At 39.7% G+C, this 17,143-nt stretch overlaps 1 protein-coding gene across 1 annotated transcript; it reads left to right on the plus strand.

The window, feature by feature from the left end:
* Nucleotides 1-10,835: 10,835 nt before the first annotated feature.
* On the plus strand, nt 10,836-12,499 carry LOC115664285 (anthocyanidin 3-O-glucosyltransferase 2-like). The gene has a single exon (XM_030586233.2). The coding sequence runs from the start codon at nt 10,966-10,968 to the stop codon at nt 12,415-12,417; it is 1,452 nt and encodes a 483-aa protein (XP_030442093.2). The 5' UTR covers nt 10,836-10,965; the 3' UTR covers nt 12,418-12,499.
* The last annotated feature ends 4,644 nt before the right edge of the window (nt 12,500-17,143 follow it).

The following is a 17,143-nucleotide window of genomic DNA, read 5'->3' on the forward strand; positions in this document are numbered from 1 at the left end:
TAATCTCCGTTGTACCACTTGATCTATTGTGAAATTCGTTGCTACTCTTTCCGTGTACGTAGGCCACTACGATCAATCTACGTAAATCTAGTGTCCAATTTTTTTTTTATTCAGTATATTTTACTGTTCGATCACTTACTTCCGCAATAGTATATGTCCTCATTCAACATCTCATCATGTTTTGGGCTACATTAGATTTTCTCAATCATGTCTTGTTCAATCTTAGTATCCTATCCTTTCCCCCACGCTAGCACAATCGAGCGTTCAAGCTACATCCGAGTAAATTAGCAACTTTTTTCTCGTCAGGGCTACTTTTTTCTCCGCATCATTCATTCGCAATGAGCAAAGAAATCGCGCATTTCTTTTTTTTTTTTGGTCAAGAAATCACGCATGTGACGAGCATCATCCTCAGCCTAATTTGAAGGAGTTAACTCAGTAAGGATAGAAAAGTCCGAGGCATCATCATCATCTTGAGAACTTTTAAACTCTTCTCATCTTGAATAATTTGCCTTGATTTGACTCGCGCGATTATTGTCTGGCTTGAATTTCTAAGTACTTGTCACGTGTGTTCACGCGTGTTTATGACTGCTGTCCATAATGTTTTATCTTAGAGTTAATATCACGAAAAATCATAAACTGATATAATTACGATAAATTTATCTCAAATTAATTTTTTAAGTACGAAAAACTTCAAACTGATACACATGTAATAAATTTACCCCAAACTAAATTAAAAAGTGCATCGACATTTTGTTAATAAACGAATAAACATCATCGGGGAAGATTATCAGACATGGAGCTTTGTAGGCTAGAGAACCAACCCATGTCTCTCTCTTACCTTGTTTACTTGCTCACTCATCGGAGAATCATAATGGACAGACCGAGAGTACCCTTAAGTTCCTCGTGTAAGGCTCGCGATCTTAATGATTGAAGATCGATTTTCCGACTGTTACATGGATAGTTATTTTTTTGGCGGTCAGGAAATTTGTAAGATGGAACAATGTACCGTCGCTTGTGTTATCCAATGGTTGAGATTTATCAATTAGTAGACCATTTTCTCTCAATGTTGTCATCAAACGATTGACAATTGATGCTATAAGTGTACAGTACAAAGCCCACCTGTGGATAGATCGCTTGCAATAGAGAGAGATTGAAACGCAACAAATTATCCATAAGATGTCAAATGTTAAATACGTGACCTATTTGTATACTTTGAATAACGCCAAAACAACCGAAAGCACTCGACCCATTTGAAAGGGATTGACAATTTGACATGACGATGCACAGCCTTTGTTTTTGTGCGCTTGTTCTTGTCGTCGTCGCCATCAGTGATGTTTCCGAGTCCGTCGGTTAAAAAAAAGTGAAATTTTCCGTCTTGCATTGATAATGTACACACTAAATATATGATTTGCACATTTAAGGTTTGTTACTTAATAGAATATTCTTGCATTTGCCTGTGTAGAAACAGTGTCTAGTATACCCTATATACAATTATAATCATATAACAGTCATACAATGAATGTCTATGATATTAGGGTGTGTGAACAAAATATCGAACGGTGCATTGCATGGGCAAATGACTAGTACATGAGGATTTATAAAGAGAAAAACTAGGATTGCGAAAAAGATGATACAATTAATGTTAATATAAACCTTTATGAAGAAACTCATGCATTAAGTTATGGTAAAATCGCTTCGAATCATTCTGTATATTAATTATAACTTATTGTGTCGTTTAATATACTGATCTTCATAGACTTTCAATATTCTTAAACTATAGCTCTTATTATATAGAAGTCATTTGTCAAGGGATGAGAAAAGCATTGCAGAGATAGGGAGGGACAAATCGTCAAAGCTAACTATTTGCACCAAAAAAATGACCAATTTTTAGTTATTATTGACATGTGATAGACTTAATCAATGAGAATAGAGTTTGGTTATTTATTAATAGAATTATCGACATATCGAAGAATTGAAAACTTGGTGAATTGACAATTTGAAGGAATCAATAAAATGTGTTGTCAACAATCTCGAATGCAACCGTCAAATAAGTGACCGTCGACGTAGTGGAATAAAGTAATCGTCAAGATAGTGGAGCCGAAGAAATCATCAAGATAGTGGAGTCAGTGAAATCATCAAGGTAGTGGAGTCAATAAAATCGTTCGGTAATTGTTTGTAACTTCCATTGGTAACCGTCAATAGTCGGCTTTAAATAGCCATATCGTACTCTTCATAGCTCCCCCACCCGTGCGCACAAACAAAAAAATATGTTATTTTTCAATCATCTTTCAATTCCCCCACTGTAGTTATAGTTTTCATATTCGTGTCATCGATTAAATTTCGGCGTGTATCTTTGCTATAGTTCCTTGGTGCTTCGTCGACGATTGAATTCCAGCGTTGTACCTTTATTGACGCAGCGTTTAGCGAATAATTCAAGCAAAACCTTGCTTAGAGAGAAAAATCTCGAATTTCAGTTTAGTATTAATAATAATGTTCTGTCCTAAAAGAAAACCCTTAAACAAGCTTATATATCCCTAAACCTAACCCTACTAGGATTATAAAGCGTCAAATATCAACATTACAAAACTGCCCCTAAAAAATAATTTAGAAAAAAATATTAAAATAATGGAAAAACCCATCTAAACGATCCCGAATCACTAAAATCCATTATAGGTCATAGCCATAGGAGGTGAGTTGTGTTCAGAACGCCGTTTCGCTTCAACCGACCGAATTTGAGCCCGATCCGATATCATCGATCAAGTCCGCCGGTTCTAGTCACATCACCATTTCGCCTTCCGTTTGGACTTCTGCTTATCCAATCGGTCCAGAAACACGCCACTAATAGATTCTGCCTCATTCTCCTCCACTTGAAAAGAACTCGTCCTCGAGTTAAAATCATAATCTGGATATAATGGCTCTGTGGACTCATGAAACGGTGATAAATCAGCAACATTGAAAGTGTTGGATGTGCCCATACTATGTGGAAGGTCTATAACATAAGCGTTATCGTTGATTTTCTTGCTGACAGCGTAAGGTCTATACTTCTTTTGCTGCAATTTGCTGTAAGATCCAACTGGTAATCGCTCTTTACGAAGAAAAATCATGACCTGATCACCTACCGCAAATACCTGCTTCCACCTGTGTTTATCTGCTGCAGCTTTATTCTTCTGATTAGCTTCCTCCAGCTTCTGTTGGACTTCACAATGCACGTCCACAATCTGTTTAGCTATATGATCCGCTGCTACACTCTTATTTGCTTGCTTAGGCAACTGTACCAAATCCAGAGCATGTTGAGGTGTCTTTATATAAACAACAGAAAAAAGTGACCTGCCAATAGAACTATGAACTGCATTATTATAAGTAAACTCTGCCTGTGATAAAGCAACATCCCATTGCTTCGGCTTATCTCCACAAATACTTCGAATCAAGTTTCCCAGAATTCTATTAACCACCTCCGTTTGCCCATCAGTCTGCGGGTGAGCTGTGCTACTGAAATTCAAAGATGAATCAAACAGTTTCCATGCAAACGAACCACTTCCTTAAAGAATAATCTGGCAACACTTACTGCATCAGAAGTCTTCCTGCAAGGAATGAAGTGCGCCATCTTGGAAAATCTGTCAACCACAACGAAAACAGAATCCACGCCTCTTTGTGTCCGTGGTAAACCAAGCACAAAATCTATGGACAAATCTTCTTATATATTGTTAGGAACAAGTAAAGGCATATACAGACCTGTATTATTAGATTGCCCCTTAGCAGTCTGGCAAACATAATATTTTTGTACGTACCTGCTGACATCTTTACGCAACTGGGGCCAGTAAAATTGCTCCCGGACTGCAGCAATAGTTTTATCACGACCCAGATGTGCAGCTAGTCCACCATGATGTAAATCTCGAATTACCTTCTCTCGTAATGATGTCTGAGGAAGGCAAAGCTGATTGCCACGCATCAGATAACCATACTGTACATAAAATTCTTGCATTGGTTGACTAGTAGCACATGACTCTCAAATTTGCCCAAAGTCATCATCATTTGTATAAAAGTCTTTTAGCTGCTCGAACCCCAGGATATATTGGCTTAATGTAATCAACAAGCCAGCTCTCCTACTCAATGCATTTGCTACAACATTATGCATACCTGACTTGTACTGTAATATGAAAGGAAATTTTTGCAAAAATTGACACCATCGTGCATGCATATCTTTGCTAATCCTCTTCTGACTATTTAGATACTTCAAAGCTTCATGATCAGAATAAAGGACGAATTCTTTCCCAATCAGATAATGCTCCCAGGTCTTCAAAGCCCTTACGACAAAATAGAATTCTTTATCATAAGTGCTTCATTCTGCCTTGCGTCGATGAGCTTCTCACTAAAATAGCAAATTGGTCTATGCTCTTGAGATAAAACAACTCCTATACCCACTCCACTGGCATCACAGTCCACTTCAAACAGTTTATCAAAATCAGGTAAGGCAAGAATAGGTGCAGTACATAACTTCTCCTTCAAAATAGCAAAACTATTCTAGGCTTCCTTTCCCTATAGAAATTTGTCTTTCTTCATACATTCAGTAATTGGGGCTGTGATAGTACTAAAATTCTTAATAAATCGCCGATAGAAAGTAACCAACCCATGAAAACTCCTATCGTCAGAAACTGTTTTAGGAATCGGCCACTCTCTGATTGCTATTACCTTCGCCTCATCTACCTCTATTCCTTCAGTAGTAATAATAAACCCCAAGAATAACAACTTATTAGTTAAAAAACTGCACTTCTTAAGATTAACATACAGCTTATTAATCTACAAAGCTGTCAACACCTCCCTTAAATGCATCAAATGATCCTCCTCAGTCTTACTATAAATCAGGATATCATCAAAATAAATTACAACAAATTTTCCAATAAAAGATTTCAAAACCTGATTCATAAGTCTTATGAAAGTACTTGGAGCACTAGAAAGTCCGAACAGCATCACCAACCATTCATACAACCCCTCCTTTGTTTTGAAAGCTGTCTTCCACTTGTCTCTGGGTCGAATCCGAATCTAATGGTACCCATTCTTCAAATCCAGCTTCGAGAACCACTTAGCACCGTGCAACCTATCAAGCATGTCATCCAAATCTCGGAATTGGAAACTTGAAGCCTACGGTTATTTTGTTGATGGCTCTGCTGTCTACATACATCCTCCAACTCCCATCTTTCTTAGGAGTTAGTAAAGCCGGAACAGCACATGGGCTCATGCTATTCTGAATGTGCCCCTTTCACAACAACTTATCTACCTTTTCTTTCATAATCTCACTCTCCGTAGGACTCATCCTGTAGTGAAGTAAATTTGACAGACCAGCACCAGGAATTAAATCTATATGGTGCTGAATATCACGCATAGGCGGCAACCCATATGGAATCTCCACATGCATCAGCTCATTAAACTCCTTCAATAAAGGTTTAACTGATTCGGGCTACTCCTCCACTTGTAATTCAGTCTCAGTCTCGATTGTTTGTTTCACGACCAGCACGTGAATCTGTCGGTTCTCCTTAACCTCAGCTTCAAATTTCCTTGTAAGGGTAAGGAAATTATTTTCCTTGTAAGGGTAAGGAAATTATTTTCAGCTTCAAATTTCCTTGTAAGGGTAAGGAAATTATTTTCAGCAGCTTATTTTCCTTTGTTCTTCAGTGGTAGCAATATATATTTCTCTCAATCCTTCATAAGGTTATACTGATTGCTCTTTCCCAAATGTTGAGCATCTACATCAAATTGCCACGGTCTCCCAAACAACACATGACATACATCCATGTCTACTACATCACAATACAGCTCATCATGATATTTTCCAATGGAGAATGGAATTTTACATCGCTCAGTTACCTGAATGCTTTCCGCTCCAGATTTAATCCGTCCTAACATATAGGGATTACGATGCTTCTCCACGGGTATTCTCAGCTTCTTCACTACCTCCTTCCCAATGATATTCTTCATACTTCCACTATCAATAACCACAGCAAAGATCTTTCTCAGAATGGTGCACCTGGTTCGGAATAACTGATGACACTGCGAGTCATCTTCCTGTTTTAGGGCCAACATCATCTTGCGCACCACACAGTTTACTTGCTTCTCTTCTCCATCTTCAAAATCATCTTCCTCACCATCAGGCTCACAACAATATCCATCTTCCTCCTCTTCTCTCGCTATCACGTTTACGGTCTTTCTCTAAGGGCATTCATTAGATCGATGCCCAAGCTGATTACACCCGTAACACTTTATCGCGGCTAGTTTAGCATAAGGGTTAGGGTTTGCAGCTTTCTATGCTTGCGTTCTCTTATCCCTCGGCTCGTTCATAAGGCACTTTTCTATCGACTTATTTTCTTGACTTTGCTCCAAATTATAGCGATTGTTAAGCCGCTCTTCTCTATCGAACTGCTATCTCGATAATTTTCGTAACCTCTTTTCCCCCTGTCTTACTGCATCAATTCTTCCTTCATCGCCATATTTTGGCTTTAGTTAAATTTTGCAGAAACTGCACTCCAATTTTATCTCGAATGAAGGGTTTCAACCAATCGAGATATCTGGCCACCTGCTATCCCTCCGTCTCCAATAGATTATTCCGCTCTGCCAATCTCATAAATTCGGCCGTATACTCATGTACAGTCCGATTGCCCTGCTGGTAATGTTGGTACTATTGGAACATAATTTGCTCATAGTCGGATGAAAGGAACTCCTGTTTCACAATCCTTCTCATTCTAGCCCAAGTTCGAACTCTCTCTTTCGCTTCTTGCTCCATCATATTCTGCAATCTCTCCCACCATGCAGACGCACCCCCCTTTAATCTACAGGCCACTAATCACACCATTTTCTCACCAGGGGTCTCCATATAATCGAAAAATCTATTTATATCAGCAATCCAATCCATAAATTCTTCTATGCCCAGACTACCATTAAAATAAGGGATATCGACTTTCAATTAAATTTGTTACCTTCACGATCGCCGTAGTGCTGTCGCTCATCTCTCCTATCATATCTTCTTTGAAATCCTACATGACGATTTCTGCCACCATAATCAGCACGTTCCTCATCAAAAAATTCGATTTCTTCTTCTTCTGAACTCTCTGAAAACAAAGGATTATTCTGCCTGCGGACAAGAACAAGCCTATCAACAGGATCATCGCAAGCAAGATCTGCACTCGGCCTTCTATCGTTCCGCTATCAACACCGAGACCTTCAAATTGTTCTGTTAACTCGTCAAATCGTTCTTTGAAACGATGAAGACTTTGATCGAATCGTTGATCCAAGCGTTCCATTAAACGCTGCTCCAAACGTTGCAGCACGTTGTCCCCAAGGGTTGGGGCTCCAGTCTCCTGATCATTGTCACGAAGACCATCGCTAGTCGCCATAGGCTCTGATACCACCTGACGCAGCGTTCAGCGAATAATTCAAGCAAAACCTTGCTTAAAGAGAAAAATCTCGAATTTCAGTTCAGTATTGATAGTAATGTTTTGTCCTAAAAGAAAACCCTTAAACAAGCTTATATATCCCCAAACCTAATCCTACTAGGATTATAAAGCGTCAAATATCAAAATTACAAAACTGCCCCTAAAAAAATAACTTAGAAAAAAATATTAAAATAATGAAAAAACCCATCTAAACGATCCCGATTTGCTAAAATCCATCATAGGTCACAGCCATAGACAGTAAGTTGTGTTCAGAACGCCGTTTCACTTCAACCGACCGAATTTGAGCCTGATCCGATGTCGTCAACCGGGTCCACCAGTTCTAATCGCATCACCGTTGCGCCTTCCATTTGGACGTTTGCTTGTCCAATTGGTCCAGAAACGCACCACTAATATATTCCGCATTATTTATGTTCATAGGCTTTTTCATCGATCAAATTCCGATGAAACATCTTTTTGACACGCTCGATGAGACAAGTGTGGTTGTTTTGAGAAAGAACAATGCCAAAAAAAGGAATCATCCAGAGTCAAATCATGCTGCAGGCAACAACCCCAATGATACGACTACGCAGTCCGAGACCTCAACCGCTCCAGCAACAGAGTCAAGCCAAGGGGACAACATCGAAATCCCGCAGCACTTTATGGAAGAGCAAACGAGAGAATTAGTACCAAACCTTACTTTGGTAGCTACCATGAAGAAGCTGTTCGAGGAAAAGCAAAATAAGATGATGAATCACATAGCAAGACATATTTTTTTATGCGATTAGGTCGATGGTCGTCAATGCTATCGATCAACGATGTCATCTTCGGGCCCGGGACATTCAATCAATCCATACCGATTCAACCAAACACGGCGGCTTCCAGGTATGTTCAACCAACTCTTAATGAATTGAATGGCAGAAATAATTTAGTGATCCCACCACCAGTGAAGAGTTTACAAAGGGCATAAAAATCCCATCTACCCTGAACCTAGGGGGTAGGAAGGTCAAGTTTATCGCCTAATCCACCCTAAACTCATGGGACAGGAAGGGTGTCAACTTTCGAATCCTGATCAAGTGGCTGAACTCGTATTACAGCAATTAGATGCCAACAAAGGTCTTAAAGTAACATAAGTCACATGAATAGCTTAAAGTGGATTAAATGACTGGTATACATTTGCATAGATTGGGTTAAATATGGATGTATTTTAGTAGGTGGAGCTGAGTTGGGTCGAGGTTTCTAAAATTGTATTGCATTAAAATGGGTTGATTTGAATCGGACCTTTTTTGATTCGATTCACCCATTTAACGAGTCTACCCATTAGTTACTTGTTTAAGGCTCGCGAACTTAATTGAAGACCAATTTTACAACTACTACATGGAACGTCAAATCAAATTGATTACCGGTGCCTCTTTTGCAGTCGAGAAATTTCGAAGATAGAACAATGCACCATTTATTGTGTCGTCCAATAGTCAAGATTTGTCTACTACTAGAACCTTTTCTCTCAATGTGTCGTCCAATGCCCACTTGTGAATAGGTCATTTGCAGCAGAGAGAGTGATTGAAATGCACCCACCCCATAACAACAACCGAAGACAATTCAACCCTTTTGAAAGAGATGGACATGACAATGCACAACCTTTCTTTTTGTGCACCTGTTCCCGTCGTGGTCGCTATCGATAATGTTTCCGTCATGGTTTCTAGTTTTTTCTTTTTGGTCGAAAAGATTGATTTATTTCGTTGGTGGACTCTTTGTCAATCATGAAATTCTCTTTAATGCAGAAGAAAAGTGACCCATACTTTTGATAAAGTGCTGAATAATTTTATAATTTGCACACCTTAGGTTCCTAAATTAATAGAGTAATCTTGCATTCGCACGAAAGTCATGTAGTGGTCCCAATGTCTATTATGTTAAAGTACATGAACGAAATATGGGCAGGTGCATTGCACGGGCAAATGACTGGTACAGTTAACGTTCATATAGACCTTTCTGATAGAACTCATGGTAAAATCACTTTGAATCATTATGTTTATTAACTATACCGTATTGCGTCATTCTAATTTTAATAAACTTTTGGCATTCTTAAAATATTGCTCGTGATGCGGTTATTTGTCAAGGGATGAGAAAAGCATTGCAGATGAAGGAAGGAACAAATCGTCAGACCTAACCAATTTTATATTCTTCACGTCTTGACAAAAAGTCACAAGTAGCATTTGGTGTACATTGATTCATAATGCATTAAATAAAATCGATCTAGTGACTTGACAAAAGTCACGAGTAATATTTGGTGTCCATCAATTCATAATTCATTAAATATAATCGATCTAGTGACATGACAAATTGTAAGATGATATAAACAGAAAGCAACTTAATTCAAGCATCCATAAAAGAATTTTCGTCTTCAATCAACGATCTTCATAAAAAGTGCTACGAAAAACAAACGATTGAATAATAAAATAAACAAAATTAGAAAATAAATTGGATTTCGGATTTATATTATTTGGTTAGGGGGACTTACTCAACGGGGAGAGAAGTATAAGATTCCACTATGAATCAAATGATATATTGAAGATTACAACCATACTCAAATACTCTTTGTGTTTTCCAGCTCCTAATTATACCTAACAACTCATACAATATTTAGCCTCACATAATTTCTCACGAAACAATCTATCAATCTCACAAAAAAATTTATAAATATTATTTCGAGATTTATTGGCTTGACCACTTGTCTCTTGGCTGCAATTCACGATCGCCACCAAGCCACAAGCTCCAAGTTGGATGTCCGGCTGTCATGCCACTTGGAACACTCGCGGCACAGATCGACAACGGGCTTAGATTTGTGCCCTCTTCCTTCTCAACCAAGGAGATATATGAAACAAACCCTTGTGAATAGGTATATTTATTCCACGGTGTGGGAACGGGAAGCAAAGTCCAACCGGCACATTCTTATCGGTTTTAAACTCGTGACATATTCTAATGAAAAGTTATTTTTTTTTTGTCGAAATTCTAAATAAAAGTTAAAACGGCATTTTATAAATTAATTTCCTAAACCAAACGCAATCACCTTAGATTGATGAGAAATTATACATAGATGTTGGAGTCATAGTCGATCGAGATTGACCCGTTCTACAATGGATCGGAGTCTTGCCAATAATATGATGGTTGTTGAAAAATCCTTCGGTCCCTTTTTCGCTAAGTACTGTCCGGAGTCGAACAACGCCTCAAGTTGACCGCAACCAGCAAAGCCATGACGCCTTTTCCCTTCTTGCTGTCCAAGCATCTCTCTACTTTATCTTCTTTCTAGTTCCATACAAATAAAGAATAAAAAATGTCTCGCCAGATGGAATTAATAAAATGAAACAACGCAAATTAAAGAATGACAAAAATGCCGCGAGAAGACGTATTTAACCAGGAGTCTTCCCCACCTCACAAACCCAACCCAAGTCATAAGCAACGCAAGAAGCCTCGAGCTTCATCACCGTCTTTTCCAACCACAACAATTTCGAAGCATTCACTTGGAGCCCCGGAGACAATCAGCTACATGGCGATGACCTATGCCGAGCTCGTGTTCATCCCATCCCCTATCATGGACCATCTTGTATCGATGGTCGAGATGGCCAAGCTCCTCGTCCATCGCGACCCCCGACTCTCCGTCACCGTCCTCATCATGAAGCTTCCCTTCGACTCCGACGTCGACTCATACACAAACTCGCTCGCCACCTCTGTCGATGCCGCCCGCATCCGCTTCGTCCACCTCCCGCGCGTGAACGCAGACACCGACATCCCCCCAGTCAATTTCCTCACACCCTTTATAGAAAGCAACAAGCCCCACATCAAGCAGGCTGTCGCCGAACTCGCCAACTCGGCCGGCTCGAACGGGCAGCTCGGGGGGTTCCTTCTCGACATCCTCTGCACCACCATGATCGAACTGGCTGACGAGTTTGGAGTACCCTCCTACGTCTGCTTCACGTCAAGCGCGGCATTCCTCGGCCTGATGCTGCACGTCCAGTCGCTCCAAGACAAGCAACACGTGGACATAACCGAATTCAAGGACTCGGTCGCCGAGCTGGACTTCCCGAGTTTCGTAAACCCGCTGCCAGCCAAGGTCTTACCGTCCATGGTTCTGACGAAGGAGGCGGTTCAACCATTCATGGAGCATGCCAAGAGGATAAGAGCGATGAAGGGAATTATCATTAATACGTTCGACGAGCTTGAACCACATGCACTGGAGTCCTTGGCAGGCCTTGGGGCGCCCGCGGTGTACCCCGTGGGGCCCGTACTCGATCTGAAGGGGGAGACTAAAGAGAAGGCTGACGGTGGCCGCCGAGGCCATGGCATCGTGGAGTGGCTCGACCAGCAACCGCCTTCATCGGTGGTTTTCTTGTGCTTCGGGAGCGTGGGGAGCTTCCGTGAGAACCAGGTGAAGGAAATGGCCTGCGCGCTGGAGCGGAGCGGGCACCCATTTCTGTGGTCCCTACGGCGACCGCCACCAAAGGGCAAGATGTTTCCGAGTGATTACACGGACCCCGCAGAGGTCTTGCCCGAGGGGTTCTTGGATCGGACGGCAGCTGTTGGGAAAGTGATTGGGTGGGCCCCGCAGGCTGCAGTCCTGGCACACCCAGCGATTGGGGGGTTCGTGTCGCACTGCGAATGGAACTCCACCCTTGAGAGCATATGGTTTGGTGTGGCAATGGCCACATGGCCCCTATACGCGGAGCAACAGTTCAATGCGTTCGAGTTGGTGGTGGAGCTGGGCCTCGCAGTGGAGATCAGGATGGACTACAGGAGGGATTTCAGGATGGAGAGCGACTTTGTGGTGACGGCAGAGGAAATAGAGGGCGGAATAAGGAAGTTAATGGAGGACGTCGGCGGCGAGAGGCGGAAGAAGGTGAAGGAGGTGAGTGAGAAAAGTAGGAAGGCATTGGTTGAGGGCGGCTCTTCTTACTTGTCTTTGGGTCGTTTGATTGAGGACATCTTGAATAATATGCCTTAATGTAAGGGACTACAATGGTTGGAATATTTAGAATTTCTGGTTTACGCAAGTTGAATAAAACAAGGTTGCTTTCATTGTAGTAGATCATTTTGTACTCATAAAAGTAAGCTTACAGTGAAAATCTAGCACATACCATCAGTTTAAATTTTTTTTTTTTACCAGTGCCTTATTCACTCTGATTTTATGGTTAGTGAGAGATTTGATAATTAAAAACCTTAAATCTAGGTGCGATTAAACTGTTTGCATAAAGTTTTATTTACATTAGTAGAGTATGCTCTAATGTTTCATTTTAAAATACTTGTTCAATTTGGATGGTTGAGAATATCAATTATGTCTCTTATACAGGTATCATTCTAGAACGATATGAAATTTTTTTTAATATAGGCTTAATTTATGAGCGATGCCATGATTAAAATCAATCCCAACGTATGAAAAGCGTGAAATTTTTTTTGTGAAATATTTGCCGAACAAGGACATCGTGGACCGTTGAATTTGTCTGAGTCTTTTGTGAGAGCTCACTGATGACTTAAGTCAATAATCTTTTGTTAATCGAAATTGTGGACTAGAATAGTCCGCTGTTTGGTTGCAATGGCGTGGGGATGCAACTATTACCTTTGTCCTTTTCATCTAGCACTTTGTGCATTGCTCGTGAATCGTGATATACTTTTCGGAAAAGTTCTAGTCTAAAGTGTACGAAAATCATTCTACCGAGTCCGACATCTCTCTCGTGTGACAAGTCTTGCTCATGTATGTACTATGTTATTAAAATATTTAACTATTAAATCATAATTTCATTTAACAACTTAGTTTTTAAAACAGTCAAAATCTTATTTGATATTAGAGTAAGAGGTCATGAATTAAAATATTTAAATAATAAATCATATTTTCATTTGAAAGCTTAAGTTTTTAGAATAATTAACAGTAGTCTCACAAAATCTCATACACTCACATTGATATTTCCGAATAACCTAACATTCTTTGATCCTCCGACTAATAAATTGGTTGGTTGGTCCAATACTCCATTCATGATTTTCCATCCAATATATTATTCACGGTCCAAATGAGTTTGAATTATTTTTTGAAAAGTCAGCACACTAAGCTATTTTATGGGCATAAGAACAATTCTAGTGAACCGAACTAACAATTTCCTAGCCTTTTTTTCCAAATTATGACCTAAACTTGAACGAAGATAATTTGGGACTTTGTATGAATATAGTATCGTGAATTCACGTAATTTATGAGCATTAGTCCTCGCTCGTAACATCGACGCGTGAATCATGTTAGGGTTGATTCTGCTTTGAAAATACCAGGCAAACTTACGTTACCAACTACTCTGATTGACCGAGGCTCTAACGCTAAGGATTGAAAGCGACTTTCCTTCATGCTTATCTTGACAATTTCATTGAGTGTCTTAGTAAACTAAAGTGACCGTGGATGTAATGCTAAGGATGGAAAACGACTTTGCCCAATGCTTATCTTGACTATATCATTCAGTGTTCCTTTAGTATACTATACGACCGGGATGTTGACATGGTTCAAGCCTTTGGCCAAGCTTGCTATCTCAAGACAAACACAACTGAAACTTCCAGAGGAGACGTCTTGATTTCGTGTGTGTGTGGTTCGCAAAGAAGTCATTTCAAATTTCCATGAACTGAATGGCTTAGTATAAACATGAATCCTTGTTAGTCCCTTATTATCGTTTAAGTAATGCTAGAGATATTAAAACTCATGTATTAATGTGTTTACAATATAATGTGGGAAACAGTAGGTGGTTATTTAAGAAACAACAAGTGGCCATCTGAACCGGGTCATTCTTCAACACGATTTAATGAAATTGTACTATCACGCAATGCTTCAAAGTTAATAAACATTTCAAACCTCATTTTGTTGGCAATGGGATCAACTACTTAGCTATTTGGACTACTGTTCATTTTATTTGGGTAAAAAAATTGTTTTTGTTATTAAAAGAAGCAAATTAGATAGTCTACCCCTGGTTTCTTTTGACTAAAAGCATTTAATTGGACATAAGTCTTTCTTCTTCATTTAAAACCTGAATTATTGGCTTGACAATTGGTAAATTTAATTCCATTTCATAACCCAAACAAGTAATGTTTGCTTTGATATTCATAATTGAATGAGTATTTTTTATATGTACAAAGTTTTGTAAAGTAATATAACTCATATTCGATCTTGTACGTATATTATACATTAGATTTCAATATATATTTCTTTGGTATCTTATAGAAATGTGCATAGTATATACTCTATCTGCGTAAAAGAAATTTGTAATACTAATTGAGTGGTGGTTAGCTCCTACAATTCATCATAATTCTTTTTTAGGTTTACAGCTAGATGTGTCAAAATGAGTCCAAAACCTATTCTTTAACTCACTTTTTTTGGGTCAGATCATAAATGGGTTGGCTAAAATGTTAGAAACGAGATTAAATGGATCCAAGAAACAAATGCCTAAGTAAATATGGATCTAAATGGGTTGTGAATACACCCATTTCAAACCCATTTTCATTTTACAGCCAATTCCTCTTATAATCCTACGTAACCCCAAAAGTCCAAAATCTCCCTCCTCCTTCTTCCTCCTTTGCCTCCTCATCTTCCTTCTCTCTCCTCATACGCAAATACCACCATTAACACCCACCCAAGAAAAAATGAACACCTCCTTCCACGCTCTTCTTGGACACTCAACCTCAACATGGACGGCGTCGGTGTCGACCTCAACCCCTCCAACTTCGGTTGCTCCATCGTCCTCAAGAAGATCCCCAACGGAAACATGTTAGAGGCCTCTCACACCAGCGATATCGACCGCCTCAAGTGCCTCCTCGAGACCGGCGTCAACGTCAACGCCCGGGACTGGTAGGATTGAGCTTCACCATCGATGGTTGTAGAGTCCTCAACCTCCCCACTTCGTTGCCGCGGAGACCGGCCTAGTTCTAGGCAATTGGAATGGCTTGTCCTTGACCGTGGCTACTTTGTTGTTGCTCCAACTCAACTCCAGCCTCCAGCCACATATTCGCCCTCGGCAGCGAGGAAGGAGTGACCGCGGGGGGATTCCGTGAGGGCATATATCGTTTCTGCTGGGTTGAGCTTGGAGCAACCTGAATTTATTTTATTTTGCAAATTTTTTATATTTTCATTTATTTGATTTTGGGCTTATTCTCCGGTTTTTGAGTGAGTTATGTGAGTGGGTTTGGGTTGGATCTGGGTTGGGTTGGATATGGATTATAAAAATTTTTTTTAACAAATAAATTGATCAATATAAGTTAAATGGGCGGATTTGGTTGAACCCATTTATGATCCACCCAAACCCCCCATTTGCCACTGCTATCTACAGCTACCAGTGAATAGGATGAGAGCGGTAGCAGGGGGAATTTTTGGGAGTTGAATTTTAGTATAAGTTAAGATAGTTGTATATAATATTCAAAATGGTATTTATTAGGTTTGGTTTGTTAGTCACTACAGATGTATATATTATTTTCTGTGGACTTTAAAATTGTGATCTTATAACCAACTTGTTGTTTTATCAATATATATAGATGAATACATATTTTCATAACACGTTAAAGTTAATTATGTACATGAAGCTGCATCCTTTAGCTGGGAGGACGGTCGTGTCACTTCCTTTATACTCGCATAGTTGAGGTGTGACATCTCATCGACATGTGATGCACCGCCATTAGTTCTCAATTTTGGGGTCGATGAGTTTGCTGCTCAAGTTGGTATTGTAACTCCAAGCCTTTTTGGCCACAAGACTTAAAATCTGTTTGGAGTTTAAAGTTGAAACCTTTTCTTTTGGCCTAGCGTATAGAGATTGATGATGCCTCCTCACTTTTGTACTCTACAATGTGATTGTGCAAAGGAAACAGTAAGTACATTTGATACGGTAATTCAGATTCCTCGGAACCGGCAAATAAACTGTTAAGTACTATTTTCTCAGATTTAATTAGAATGCTTTGGAGGCGTTTTTTGTGTTAATGTCACTGTATCATCTGTTCGTGATTACGTTCTTTTTTGGCCAGAGAACTCTCTCTCTCTCTCTCTTACTTTCTTTAGTTGCTCAAGCATCGGAGAGTCCTAATGGACAAAGCTAAAGTACCCTTTAGCTTCTTGTTTAAGGTTGGCGTCCTTCATTGAAGACCGATTTTTCCCACTGTTACATGGAAGGTCAAATCCAAAAATCACCCGTACCCCCTTTGTAGTCGAGAAATTTCTAAGAGAGAAGAAGGAAAAATTACCAAAAATATTCTAAACATATTACAATTTAGTACTAAATTTTTCAATTTGATCAACTTAGTCCTGCTAATTCATTCATAAACCTTTCAATTGTGTCAATTTAGTCCTTCCGACCGGAAATCATTGACTTAGTGGTCTAGTTAGCACCTGCCGTCTTACGTGGTGTGGCTAACGTTGACATAGAAGATTTTTAAAATTTTCTAAATTTTTTATTATCTTTTTTCTTCTTTTCCCTTTTCTTTTTTTTTTATCTAACCTTGGACCGGTGATCATCGACCAACCCTCACCCGGTCTGGGCAAGGTTGTCAAGGTACTCACCAAGCACGGGCAATGACCTCCACTGTCACGCCCCGTACCCCACGAGGCGCGAGCATCCCAACTCCGGTCGTTTGTGATGCAACGCTCCCAGGATGCGTCGCCGACCCAACACCCAATCAGAGATAAGTCACATGCGGAAACAACGTATATAAATATATATATA

Source organism: Syzygium oleosum, unplaced genomic scaffold (genome assembly GCF_021117445.2).
Source record: "Syzygium oleosum isolate NSW1041296 unplaced genomic scaffold, Sole_v2.1 Sole_v2.12, whole genome shotgun sequence".
Classification (NCBI taxonomy): Eukaryota; Viridiplantae; Streptophyta; class Magnoliopsida; order Myrtales; family Myrtaceae; genus Syzygium; species Syzygium oleosum.

Coding starts and splice junctions, on each gene's coding strand:
- LOC115664285 (XM_030586233.2), top strand. CDS start 10,966: ATGGCGATGACCTATGCCGAGCTCGTGTTCATCCCATCCCCTATCATG.